Source organism: Argiope bruennichi, chromosome 7 (genome assembly GCF_947563725.1).
Source record: "Argiope bruennichi chromosome 7, qqArgBrue1.1, whole genome shotgun sequence".
Lineage (NCBI taxonomy): Eukaryota > Metazoa > Arthropoda > Arachnida > Araneae > Araneidae > Argiope > Argiope bruennichi.
The window spans coordinates 65,686,130-65,701,519 of NC_079157.1; the positions used below are offsets into that span (position 1 = coordinate 65,686,130).

The window sequence follows — 15,390 nt, forward strand, 5'->3', positions numbered from 1 at the left end:
AAAAAAGCCGACAGGATTCGAAATCCATTGGGGTTTCCCCGCACAGGTTCGAATCCTGTCGACTTTTTAATATGTAATACTTTTCGAATCCTGTCGGCTTTTTTAATATGTAATACTTTTCGGGAATCCTGTCGGCTCTTTAATATGTAACATTATTTTATGTGAAGCAGAATGCAGTTTGAAGACCTTGAAGATACTTTTAACATTTTTAAATTCTTTTTAATATCCACTGGGAAAGCATAATTATTTACAAGCAGAGACGCGGACAAGACGTCCGCCGCAGCGCAGTACGAAAGCCGAAGTGGGGAAGAAGGGTGAAATAAATTATCCCTCGCCTTATATAACCTTAGATTTTGATAGGGAAAATATTTCTTCACAGTGCCAATATATTAATAAGATTCTGATAGGGATTTCTGACGCATGTCAGTCACATGTAAGGGAAACACAGGGATCTTTTAAGAAAGAATGTGCTTACTGGACATTTTTACCCCTTCACACCGAGCGTGTGAGCGTGTGAAAATATCGGCGTTTAGCTGACTAAGCAATTTTATAAAGCTTCTCTTGAATTAATTAAGTAGAGAAAGTGGAATTGGATCACGAAATAAGAGAATATTTTTAGAATGAAGTTACTATGAGCTAAATTAAGATAAAATCTTGGAAATTAATTAAATTGAAATAAAGAGTTTAAAATATCATTACATATATATATATATATATATATATATATATATATATATATATATATATATATATATATATATATATTACAGAGGGTCCTCTTAATTTTATATCAGTTATAATTGGAAAAAAAAAATGAAGTTAACATGTACATATATGCAAATCATGAAATGTGCCACAAAACTAAATGGTGATGCAAGACTGAAATAAAAAAAAATCATAATAAGGATTTAGATAAAATGATTCTTCGGTCTATCATTTAGATCTGAATACTGATGGATTATCGGAATGAAAGGATTATCAAGAACTTAAAAGAATACAAAAAAAAAATATGAAAATAACCAATTTTTCCTAAGTCGCAAATTAAAAGTTTTTCAAAACTAATACACTAAAAGATTTCGAATAACATACTCTGATGCATATTTCGTAAATCAGGAAAAGATAAACTGGAAAATTGTAAACTGAAATGAAATTAAGATTGTAAACTGAAATGAAATTAAGATTACTTTTTTCAAACCCACATAACCTTAACCGCGTAGGCACAAAATGACGGTTTAATCTCATTTAACCTTACAAAATACAATGTCAAGGCAATTCCCGTTATTTGTTCTTGAATGTGATTAAGGGGAAAAAATACCTATTCCGACATTTTAAAATAAAAGCATTCCAAATTACTTCAAAAATTTCTGAGCGTTACTTTATTATAGATCGAAAAATGAATAAGAAATTTTTTTCTACATGATGTCTCACTTTTCAATCACAAAGAAAATTATGAGCATATAATGCATATAAAAAAAAAAAAGGATTTTTCAACTAAACTCCTGATTTTTGTGCAACATAAAGATCAGATTATTCACTCCAATCACATAGATCCTATTAGAGCCTCAAAATCCTCATTACCAGTCTCAGTTCCGAAACTGTAGCTAGCTAGTTCGAAACCCGGTTCCATAAAAGATCTATCACATAATATTACTAAAACTAAACTTTCTCTTTGCATCATGCAACTTAGATTCTGATATTACGTGAGCAGAGTCGGTTCATCAGCTCAGAAACGAGCAATGCTGAAAAAATATTTTCAAGTTAATGCAAACAAACTCAATATTCGAAAAAAAAAAAAAACTTTAAATGACCCAATGCTTTTAAATGTAACTATATGAGTCCTATTTTGAAAATGGCAGACGTTTTACAACAAACGTAAGTTTCAACTGAGGTGCAATGAAAAAAATTTGATATTTTCCTGAACTTTTCAGGTGCAACATCATGTGGCGTCACTCCGACTTATTGATTCAATTTTTGTCTTGATTTTTATCCATTTTCATTAACTGTAAAATTTGTTATAGAGGGTGAAAAGAAAATTAAAAAAGATTTATTATTTCAGTGGGCCTGCAGCTATTCAGATCTAATAAATGAGCCTAGATGTTTCATTGAAATAAAAGTAAGTCTGTAGGCCATAGTTACACACTTTTATTTCAATAAAATATCAATTCTCTCCATATATACATGCGGAGCATTCATGTCTCGACATTCTGCAAAAGGTCTGATGTGCGTTAGTGTCTGATGCAGATTCAATTTGTCTTAAAAACAAAATCTTTACAACAAACAAACAAAAATTATATTCTATATTTCGGATAATGATTTGATTCACGGAGTGCCTAGCCCCGGTCGGAAGGAGGGGTTTAATCTCCGGTAAATTGAGAACTTGTAGAAGGTTTCACTTTCAGTATTTCATGTGATCTTCTCCGCACAAGGTCTTGTGAGAATGTACACAGAAGTCCAGAGGATTTTTTTTTATAGTCCTGGTTAGATCCTATATTTCGATTTAACATACAACTGCTAATTATAACTTTAGGCAATAAATAATAAATTCTGGGCATTGTTTGTTTGTTTTTCTCTTCTTCAAATTTATAAGTGAGTTTTATTTTGTCACAATAACAAAATATTTCTAAACCTGAAGATTTATGAAAACTTGAGACTTTTTCCACCTTTTCCATCGTGCACAAAGTGTCAGCAAGTGAGGGGAAATTCGATTGAAAATATAATAATGATTTTTTTCCCCCCAAGAGGAAACTATACGTAAGCTGAGAACGTTTGGATAGGAATGTGAATCGGAACTTTTACAAAAGTAAAAAGTAGCTCAACCGTGAAATCAGTCTCTATGTGTTTTTTAAATTTTTTTTTATTAATTTTATTAACGTGCTTATCACTTTATTAAGAGCTCGATATTTCCTTTTAATTTTCTTTCTTTACGTAGCTGACATTCCAAACCTTTGTCTTGATTATTATTTTGCATTATTTTATCTTCAAGTCCTTTTTCAAAATGTTTCATGTTGTTCCAGATATTGTTATTTTAGAGGGTTTTTTTTTTTTTTTTTTTTTTTGAAGTTTTAGTTTTGCTAAAGTCTTGCCAATATTGTCGGTGTTATAATATCAATCCATAGAATTATATTTATTGAATCAGTTTACTCAAATTAAAGTGGTTTATTTAGACACAAAAGCAGTTTTTGGCCATGGAATCCAAATACATAAATTTAATCATTTTGACTTTCGTTCTACAATGGATGTTGCTTAATGCGAATGCAGTTAAGTTTTACAATATAATGCTTTATATTGTAAAACTTCTCTGGTCCCAAACCGATGTGATCTAATGTACACAAAAATATTCATTTGGAACTAATCCCTACATTGTTTAATATTATTAGATTTGAAGTTAAGAACTGACCGATCCTTCATTGATATTCGAAAAATTTCTCGTTATACTTGCAAGGAAACAACTGGTAGTCATTAATCCAATGGAATTCTATTTTTTCATATTAATTTATCTAAACTAGAGTGATCTGGATTGGCTTAAAAAGAAAGCTATACTGTCAGGTTTGGGTTGACATCTGAGTAATCATAAACCATTGCTATCTACGTTTGAACTAGGAAAAAATATATAAAAAAGGCTGAATTGAATGTTAAAGACAAAACTAAGATACTTAACAAATATGAAAGTACACTTAAAATGAGTCGACACCATGCTGCGACGCAGATGTAAACTTCACAGCCTCTTCTTTGTAAAGTTTCAAAAAATCGTTCGTTTTTTGTGAACAAGACTAAGCAATAAATGTTGATGATTCTGACGGAAACAAATATGTTGAAGAAAATCCTTTTAATGAATATCGAAACAGATCTAGATATTTTCAAACGTGGTGTGCAGTAGTTCAACAAATTTTAGAAAACATTACAAGTATGGAAATATATATAAAAATGTATGCTGAAGAATAATTATCGACAAACCAAAATTAATCAATCTTTTAATTTTCATTTCTGAAATAATTTATAGATGGTTCTGAGGTGTTTTTATCCTTTCCCCTTGATGAGATAAAATTATAGTTGATTTTACCCGATTCGATTGATTTTATAGAGGGTTTATTTGATATGATTTTAACCCTGGTTTGGCGCAGCATAGTCAAAACTATGGCTCTTGCGCCAGAAAAATCCAAACAAATAAAGGGTTTATATAATTAAAATTCTTAAATTTCGAAGTGATAACATTCAACGGCAGTTACTGTGATAATAGCATAATTAATAAAACTTGAAATAATGTAAAAAACTCAAAAGAAACTAAAATCACAAAAGAGTTTCCAGATGCTTATATCATCAAAGGAAAAAACAAGTTTTAGATTAGGAATGAGTTTTCACCAAAACTTTTAGAATGATAATATTGACATTGCGGTTTACGATATATAATTAAAATCAAACAACCTATTAATATGTGTTTTATGGATAAAATATACAAAAAGTATCAATAAATCAATAAAAAACATTAAACATTAAGCAATAAAAAAAAACTTTAAATTGTAATACACTCTATGTGGCAATTTAATAAATCCATTCCCGAGATGATTTATAAAATATTAAATTATTCATACCACCTTACTTTCATAAAAAAACATCAACAAAATTAAACAACGAAATGGGGGAATAAACATCGTTCAGTTCGAACTTAATAAAATCGGTTGAAAGTTGAAAGAAAAATAAAATAATAAAATGTGAATGCAAGTTGTACAAAAAAAGTAATGTAATTTTTACTCTAAGCTTTGCGCAGGGGGTAATTAAATTCATTTGTTTCAGCATAAGCATACAGAATTCAAATTTCTTCCTTTATTTTTTTAAATCCAATTTCACAATCACTATTGAATTATTATAGATACTACTAAAAGCAAATACGTTTACAGCTTGGCGACACATATCTAAATTTCTAAAAATAACAATTCAACCAAGGTTATTTCACTCTATGACAGCTTTTCTAAAACTAGAGATTTCATTTCTCTTGAAATTCGAAGAGTAAACAATTGAAGGCGTAACAGTGTCCAACGTCTTACCTCACGTCAATTTCGTTCAAACAGTGGGCGAATAAAAGAGTTTTTTGTTTGAAAACTCATGAAAGGCGGTGAATTGAATGTTACAGAAGATTAGACGGTAAAGTGGGATTCATTTCTAGGTGAGACAGTTTTAGTTATAGTTGTTTTCATTGTTATGTAATAGAAAAAGATTGAGAAAATATGAAACTTTGCGTTAACGTTCTTCTTAAAATACGAGGGGTGATTCAAAAAAAGTTTACAAGGCAAAGGAAAAATGCTTTATCAACAATAGATACAGGATACAAATGGTAATTAAGAGACATATGTGGCGAGTGGCGATCACTTCTCTACATAATCACCAAACCTGTTGAGGTATTTATCACTCCGCTGGACCACTTTGTTTGACCCGTCTTGGTAATAATCAGGTTCCTGGCTACTGAGCCAGTTCTCGGCACCTTTTTGAACATACGCGTTTGATATGAACCTTGTTTCGGATAAGTCTTTCTTCAATGCCGGGAAAAAGAAATAGTCAATGGGAGACAAATCGGGGCTATATAGGGGGTGGCTTCAGACCTCCCACCTAAATGTTTCCAGCAATCTCTCTACCCGCTTTAAAAGAATGATACCATTTCGCCACCTGTTGTCTACTCATTGCTTCGCCCCCGCACAATTCAGCAATTTGTTTGTGAATGGCCAATGCGGACACATTCTTGGCCCGTAGCAATCGTATCACTGCTCGCACCTCTGTGCGAAACCACTTCTCTAGACGTCTTGCCATTACTGTCGCTTTTTCAGGTCTCAGTACTAACATTATCTGCTCGAACGACCGGTTTAAGACAACTAGTGTCATCTGTCTCCACTCTCTACAATTTTTACTTTCCAAATGCTGCTGCATGTAAACTGTTTTTTGGATCACCCCTCGTATTAGCTAAAAATCATTTTAACAATAGGATTTTGATAGAAGACCAAATGCGATTGATTGCATTTTATTGGATTTATTGCCTCAATGATGTTTGATGATAATGTTGATTATTACAATTTTAAACTTAAATATATGAAAAAATACACATTTTGAATTTTAAATGAAATATAAATAATCCGGAGAAACATTTTATACCTAAATGGCTCACTTTCAAATGATAATTTGGATTTACAAAGCCCAACCAGAGATGTATTTCTTTACATTCTAAAAACCTGTGCAAAATTTGAATTTGAGAACGTAAATTGAAAAGTTTTCACTGGAAAGAAGTGGATGGGTGGGGGGGTGGGGGGGCAGGCGATGGGAAAATATAAAAAATTACTAGGTATTCCTCTATTTTTATTAATATAATTTTTTCTAATTCTTTGACCATGGAGGTCTCGTAGTTTGGCTTAGTTTAGTTATAACAAGCCGTTCACAATTAACAGGGTGGCAAAGTCTAAGTTTCAAGAGCGGAGAATCACAGGTTCAAATTATGATTACTCAGCCGTACATGTAGGTCTGGTAGAGAAAAGAGTTTGGGAAGAAATTTGCTAGCACAGGTATCGTACTCGTCAACTAACTACGGTTCAAAATCAGGTCCATCTTAAAATAGCCCCAATGTAGCTTCAAAATGGGATATTGATGTGGATGGCGGAATGGAATAGAATAATAAATAATTATAACGTATACTTCTCTTTTTTCCGTCAGTATAATTTTTTCTAATTCTTTAACTATGAAGACCTCATAGTTTGACTTAGTTTAGTTTAATTTAGTTATAACATACCGTTATGATCGGGTAGCAAAGTCTTGGTTTCGAAACCGGAAAATCACAGATTCAAGTGATGATTATTTAGCCATTCCGACGTAGTTGGTAGAGGTAGTAGATTAGGTAGAGTGAGGTAGTAGGTTTGGTAGCGAGAGGAGTTTGGAAAGGAGTTTGCCAACGCAGGTATCGTACTCGTCAACTGACTATAGTTCAAAATCCGTTCTATCTCAAAATAGCCCCCATGCAACTCCCAAATGGGATATTCATGTAATTAAATAAATTATTTTAATGTTGTCGGCGTTAAATGAAATGCTTTTCTAATTGATAGAACATAGCATTTATTACTACAATATCAAAATGCACAAGAAACGGCTTTTAAAAAGAAATTCATTCTTGAACAAAAATGCAGTACATGTCAAACTAAAAGAGGACAAAAAAAGAAACAGATTTTAGCAGTTATTTACGCGTTTCCTGTTAATAAATCGAAATAAAAAGCTCTTTATCATAAGATGCAAGAGAAAAATGGACTACCTGTGGGAAGCACTCACGACAACAAAGCTTAAATCAACCTGTTTGAGGAATAAAAATAGTATGGTGGGAGAAGCTTGTCTAGATAACTGCTCCATTTTAGTTGAAAATTAACCAAAATTTAATATTTTTCTCTTATAATTCCGTTGCATAAAAATGCACGAAAACTTATTTAAATGTAAAAATATTAGCTTTTCAGTGAAAATAACTTTATTTTCATTTATATTTTTTTATTATTATAATAAAAATTTTGAGACGTTTAAATAATTAGCATAATAGTTAAAATTAATTAAGGTATCCGACTATGTTGAAAATATGAATTTGTATGAAAATTCCATCTTTATTTATTTGTCTATTTATTCAGTTTCAAGAAATAGGAACTCTTTTGTTTTCAGTGATATCTTTATTTTGTCTCGATGTCAATTAGAAGCTAAGTTAGAGTTAACTATTGACATGTAAATGATGCTTATTTATAAGCATTTAAAAACTTTAAATGCATTTTCCAAAAAACGAGGGGTTTTTTTTTTTCCATAATTCTACAATAACAGTATCTTCGTCTCTTAAAAAATAATCAAGGTAGTTTAATGAAGTTTACAATTTTTTTTCTCTGGAATAATTCTAGTTTTTGTAAATAAATACTAAAATTTACATCAAAATATGCTCTCTCTTCAAAAGATACATATATATGCTTAAATAATTTCACTTTTATTCATCATTTTATCTTTATATTAATAAAAAAATATCATATAAAAATTAAAATGTTTATTTTTTTTAAAATTCCCTCTGAACCTAGTCGGATACCTTGATAATAATAAATAAATAATAAATTTTAAATAAAAACATTATTATGTAACGATTTCCGAACTAGAATCAGAAATCACATTTGAATTTCTATATCTTTAGAAAATGATCAATTTTATTATTTTATTGCATTTTTATTTTGTCACAACCGTCCGATAATAGAAAATTCAAAAAGTGTTTAGCTTCATAGTTTCACTAAAATTACAAATTAAAGTAATTATTCCAAATTAAGATGTGGAGGTGCTCGTGACCACTCTGTCACATAGCGAAACTCCGAAACATCACGACATTGCCATTGCCGTCCTAATGAGAAGCCGCATATTTGTAACAGCCAATAAGATAGTGTTGAAATAAAATACAGAAAAAGCTAATATTCACTGTTTCCTTTCTCTTCCGGCTTCAATAAATCAAACACCGTAAAATGGGTTCACGCTATATCTTAATTACAAAAGCTTTCAAAAAATAACAGCTGGAAGGTAGGGATGAAAGTTATGTTTCCACAGACGGTGTCTTTTTTTTTTTTTTCCCTCACTTAACTTTAATGAGAACAGTTCAGAAGTTAACTGAAGCGATAAACATGCAGTGACTCAAAGAGAAAACGTTTAGTTTATTGAGGTGAATGACTATTTACTAAAATTTTTGTCTCAAATTTAAACAAAAAAATGTTTGATATAATGTGTGAAATATATAGCATTCCAATTTTCTACCCGAAATGTAAAGTTAAATAGTAAATTTCAATTCATATAATAATCAGTAACTAGCCAATCTTTTTGGTAGCTCATTGTCTAGGTCCAATCAAACTCGAAATTAGTATCTCTTTCGACCTTCACATTTAGTTATAGGCGGATGTAGATGTTCCATGTACTGCATATAACAAGGTCTTTCATTTGATAACTGATCAATTCAGTTTCAATTTCAAATAAATTAGTTTAATCAACATGTTAATGATTTTATTTTATTTTATTATTTAGTTATTATGATTGATTATAAAAATTTTTATTATTCATAGAATTGGTATCTCAACGAATAACGAAGATGAATGTGTGTGTATGCATGTTCGCACACCTCTTATGAATTCTGATAAATTCTGAATCCGTTCAGAAACTATCCCCAACTTGTGCACCTCTTACTAATTGATTCGTTTCTTTCTTCGTTTTTTTTATTATTATTTTCTATTTTCATATTCGTCGAAATTTTAATTTGAAAAACAAATAATTAAATAAACAAGATTGAAAGTGAAATATCAAGCTTTTAAAATAATTTCGGGAACTGGTGCGTCTGAACAGTTCTACTGAATAAGTCGACATTGTTTTTCATATTTCATATATGAGAGAGAATTTTTTTAAAAAGGTTACAAAAACATTTTTTTTAGAAAATTATTTAAATTTTACTTCGCCTTCAAATGGAAAATCCAATAAAGCAATTAGTAACAAATCAATATTTTGAAGAACATCGTGAAATGAGAAAATTTAAAGCTTTCGAAACTCAATAAATTTAATTTTTCTTTCAAAGTTTAATAAATTTAACTTTCAAACAATTCTCTTAAGACTATAATCCAGGAAGTGAAATGAATTTGAAAGAAAAATTTATATCATAAAAAAAAATATGTTATGGAAGAGAAAATCTGCATTAAACTTCACATACATAGGATTAGCCATGGTAAAATAGGGATTTGATCAATATAATAACAACTTTCTCGAAACTACCAAATTCGAAAGAAAATTATGCAACCAAGCATAAGAAAAAATCTCCAACTTCATGTTAGAAATGGCATGCATGGTCTGATTTTAAAATGTACCATTTGATTTACTCGATTAATACACCATGAAGCAAGGACATCTATCATATTTGAAACAAAGTTATATACTAAGAGAATCTGAACTGGTGCTCAAATAACCAAATATATTCAATACGTAGGTATGCAATCACATAAACAAAACTGTGAGATTTAGTATCAATATTTTTGAAAATGATAATTCTTTGGAAAATCTATGCTAAAACTCACAACCTTATCGTAGCTAAGAAAGATTTAATATAAACATAGATGATATATAAAAATATGGAAGCATTAGCATGTTTTTGTGAATTGTGTGCAGTTGTTTATAAACATTATTAATCCTTTACCACATAATTATTCTGTTAATTGCTACTTAATTTCTATGTTCAAATCTATCTATCATTGTATTTATTTTTGAAGAGTATCATTTAAAGCGTGACAATCTGAACAGTTTCTTGTTTCAAAGCTTAACTTACTTGGATCTCGAGTGAAAAACAAGATCACAATAAATATAACAATCGAGAGATTTTCAGTCTAGAAACGAGGGTAGCGAAAAAAAAAAATTAATTTTTCTTCTGACTATCATGGGAATTATAGAGTTTCAATATGAAATTCAACATGTGGTCAATTTAAGAGAATTATTTTAAACTTAGTTAATGTAAGTGTCTTAATTTAGATCAAGTGCCTTCGAGCAATATTGGGATTTCTTAAAAAAATGGAAACAAATAAGAAATTGGCGAGAGAAATTGAAATTAATTTATCTTTATTATTATTTATTAAATAAATATGTACAATTAAAATTTTCTTATAAAAATTACTTACAGTTCTTTTTTATCGGAAAACAAAGAAATCTTGGATAATCCTTAAAAATAGCACGAAAGAGAATTTAAAGCGTGTATTAATTTTAACTTATAATATCAATTAAAGGAACTTAATTTCCAATGGTGACTTTTTTTCTCTATTTCAAGGTTTCCATAACTGTTTCTCGAAGAGTATAAAAATAAGTCATCAGATAGTACTAGGTATTAATACTTAAACAAGCACTTTTATTAATTATCTAACATCTAGCAAAAGAATTCGCAAATGTAATTTAGTTTTCGTGAGGCCTTTTGTATTTTTTCAAAGACTGATTAAAACAATTTTCCAATGGTTTTTTTTTTTTTTTTAATTTTTTTTTACCCGCTAAACAATGCGCAACTTTCTTGAATTATTTTATTTTTTATTTCTTCTAAATATCCTCCAGAGTTATAAAAGACCAGCTCTCGGTAAAGACACTTCACAAGCCTTCGCTTCATGCAAATTGACACCAATGCCGATATTTTTTCCGGAAAAATTCAGAACGGTTGATACAAGATCGGATAAACGAAGTTCTACCATAATTTATTTTTTCAATATCTCTTTATTATTATTATTATCATTTCTATATTTTCCATTTTCTTTCTAAGTTTAGGCCTAGCTTCAAGAAACTAAAACCATTCAAATTCGAACCACATCAAAACGGAAAGCAAATTCCCAAGCTATTTCTGCCATGCATTTTACAAATCAAGTCACAGTAAAAGTTAATTAACGCATAGTTTAAAAAATTGCAAACTATAATTTATCTTCGTATCAAAAGTAAGATTTAAAAAAAAACGCAGTTCTTACCTCCAGCTTGTAAAAGAATTCTTGTACAAGTTTCGTTCTCGTTCGTAGCAGCAGCATGAAGGGCAGTCCTACCGTGAGAATCATTCGCATTCAGAAACTCCAACTACAAAATAAAAGATAAACAGTCCTTTCACAAACATCTTTGAACAACAAACATCATGTAATTGCGCTAAGTGCTTCGATAGAGTGTATCACATTGTATTGTTCTTTTAACAATCAGAGAGGATCTAATGTTCCATCTGCATCGTTCACAAGTTCTGAATGGGAGAGAATTGATTCACTATCTGATGAACCAATTCAGCCTCTGGCATGATTTGGTTAAAGGCAAGTAAATGGATCCATCTTTGCGGGTGATTGCGGAACAGATTCCTATTCAGAATTTGCGTGTGGTATGGTAATCAAGCTAATTATTCAGCACTGTTTGTTTCTGTGATAATTCCTCATAAAAATTAGTCCATCAAATGTAATTGAAATTAATCACACGTTGCGCATATTTTATTTAACTTTAAATTTAAATTCGGTTTTAACGGCAACCAAAAAACGCCAAGAAAAATTTCGCCAAATTATAAAAATAAAAAGCGCAATGACATGCTATATAGTTTGATAATTGAAACCGCCAAATTGAAATTTTTTCTTTGCGCTTTTCGGTCGCCGTTATAACTGACAAGTATCAATTTTAATACGATAGCGTATGATATAATGTTTGTAAATATAATATAGTGAAAAAAAAAGCGTTTAAAATCGCTCAAAAGAAGATAAAGCTATCAAATTTGGGATATAGGCTATCTGTTTATTTTCTTAGTGTTTGATGCATTTAAAATTAAACATTGTTAATTAATCGATCTGCTCATGATGAATCTGAAAAAATTTTGTTGACAAATTCTTGAGATATTACATAAATTAAGAAAGACATTCTTTAGTGCCAATAAGGTTTAAATGCTCAGTGACTCTGTTTTCAGAAATCATATTATTAAAAAAATGCTTTGTTTCAGTAAAAAATATTGTTATATTAATAGCAGATTCATCCTTTCCACTTTAATTTAAAGCATAAATTCTACGGGAGCTAACAGAAAATTAGATATATACATACTACGTTATGACTGAAGGACTTTATAATATTATGAGTGAATTATATGACAATCAAAATTTGAAGTTCTAAAATATTTTGATGAAGAAGCTATTAAAGTAGGAATTACATAAAATATTTAATTATTAAAATTTAAACGAGGATTAAGATTGGCGAACCGGTTGGTCGCCAAAGGCGGATAGTAGATAATAAGGAAGGATTTTATAAAATTTTAATTAGATTTCTAATTAAAATTTAATCGAAATTGTAATGTTTTTTCCTCTCTAATTTCGGAGCATATAATCGAACAAAAACCATTTTAACACTATTTGAAAATTTAAAAATTAGCTCTTCAATGACATTGATTTTATTTTCATCCAATCATTTCTCGAATTTTAATGAACTTTCAAAATTATTCTTACATATATGATATTATTACAGTTTTCATTATTTCAGTAACTACGTCTCAACAGCATTTTTATGTACACATTATTGTTGTTATAATTAAGAGTCACTTTTTAAAAAATAACATAAAGATAGACGGAGCAATCCTGTAACATTATCATGGTATGATGTTAAGGACTAGATATTCGACTTTCTTTAAAATTTTTGCAAAGTATATATTTATTATTTAAATACTTTAAGAAATAATTTACACAATTTCAATAAGAACAGTAGCAAAGAAAGAAATATATTAAGAACTCAGTGCAAAAGAATTAGGCTAAAAGCTAATTTTATAAAACCCAACTTCCTGAAAGAAATTGAAGATTTAACTTATATTATTTTCCACTTAACTGTTACATATCATGAGTAAATGAAAAGTATTTTAATGCTATTTTCATTTGTAAGTCAAGAAATTAATAATATTATACAAAATGAAATAAAAATGTAAAATTAAAAACAAATCTGATAAATGTTGATTTGATTTGTTTGACTTTTAACATAAAATCTTAACATTATTAGTAAAAATTTATTTGCGTGAAGGGGTTACTGAATGAATGTGTGTGACAGTAAATAATAACAAAAATAAAAATTTAAAAACTTTAATTAGAAATCTAATTAGATTTCTAATTAATTTTTCTTTAATTAGATTTCTAATTAAAGTTTCATTATAAATGAAAATGAGTTTAAATATATATAATATAGTTATATGAAATCTGCATAGTTAGCGTACAATCAATTATTGCGTAGCGATAATAGAAAATTATTTTCAATGCTCTATTTAAACAGAAAACATTCAAAAAATTTGTACACTGTTTATTACATGTCAGCAAATATTTATTAGCATGCATAATGGCAATTATCTGAAATCAATAATTGTTCCTATAACTGAAGCAAAGAAATTAGCAGTTAAGACATTATACAAATTTCTAAAATTAAATTGCAAGATTTACAAAAAACATTTGTTAACTGCTTTTATGAAAGTATCATGCTTAGAATTGTTTCCCAAATTACACAAACAAAGCAAACACTTAAATCGTGTTTAATAAAAATTTGAAATAAAAAATAAAAATAAAATTGTTTATTATATAAAAATAGATTTTCCTTTACTAAAAATCGCAAATAAATCATTTGCTAATAAACTGAAGCAGCGATTAAAACATTCATCAGCCATTTTTATCTATGGGATCAACCTTTGCACACCAACCAGCACTACATTAAATGCATAAAAATGTAAATGATTTTAATGACAGGTAAAGAAATTAAGATTTTGAATTTAAAAAAGTTAAAATTAAAATTTTAAAAAATGCAATCTTACCTATGCATTATTTAGGTTGCAAGTAAATATGAAATTCACAGCATAATTAACAATTTCAAATAACAGACATTATAATTTCTACAGCTTTCTAGATACAAACATGTAGAAATTAAAATTTTGCAAATATGCAGAAGTTAAAAAGCTATCAGCGAGACTTAGACACAATTTGAATTTCAGACTTTTTAAAGAGCTTATGCGAAGTTCTTTAGAAAAGATTACCTGAATCTTAAAAAACGGACTCTACACATAGTAAACCCATTCTTCCATGTCCCTAAAATAGGCCATTAGGGTAAGTGGAAGTGCCTAGATGCTTCTCGTATATATATGTTTTCAAAGCCTGGGTAGCTTATAATTATCGCTAACAAAGAAGAAAAACCGTCACCATTGTATTCGAAGCAATAAATATATAGTGGCTGTCAAATATGCTAAAACACTTTACTCTTACATGCGCAGCCTAAAAAGGTCGGAGATAACTCTTCGGTTTGTAATTTTAATAGTATAAAATTTCATTCTTTTGGTAAATTCTACTTTTTTCTTACTTCTGTTTATATGAAAATATTATGGAATGAATGATTTTGTTTAAGATTATCAAAAACAAATTATATGTTTTGTAATAGTGCAGTAATTTTTCGCTATTTATGTGATTTACCCCATAAAACGAGAAATATTTGTTATGATATCACTATATTTGCCCATCTTTTTTCCCAGCAAATTACTTCCTCTTAACAATAAATTTCATTTTAAACAAAATAACAAGAATTATTTTGTGTTATTATAGAACAAAACAAAAAATAACAAAAATTAATTAGGTTACATTCATTTTCTAGAATATCTTATTTATACAACGGGAAAGTCTTATAATCGTTAAAAACTTGGAGTTCAAGATTGTGATAAATCTCGTTTCACTCGTTTTTTTTTTTTTCTGTATTAAATAATCTTACTAATTTTACGGAAATAATTAAAGTAATACAATATTTACAAAATTATTTCTGCATGCACGTTATACCGTACAAACCAAAAGAAAATACAACATAAATTTTAAATTTTTAATGTATTTATCTTCCTCG

General features: G+C 29.0%; 1 protein-coding gene across 2 annotated transcripts in view; it reads right to left on the reverse strand.

Annotated features, from left to right (window-relative positions):
- Positions 1-15,390, reverse strand: part of LOC129974931 (leucine-rich repeat serine/threonine-protein kinase 1-like) — a 174,630-nt gene that overhangs the window by 130,311 nt on the left and 28,929 nt on the right. For both annotated transcript variants that reach the window (XM_056087731.1, XM_056087732.1), the window contains exon 3: positions 11,499-11,601. In XM_056087731.1, coding sequence (XP_055943706.1) covers positions 11,499-11,601 — 103 coding nt within the window. The remainder of the gene's footprint in view (positions 1-11,498; positions 11,602-15,390) is intronic.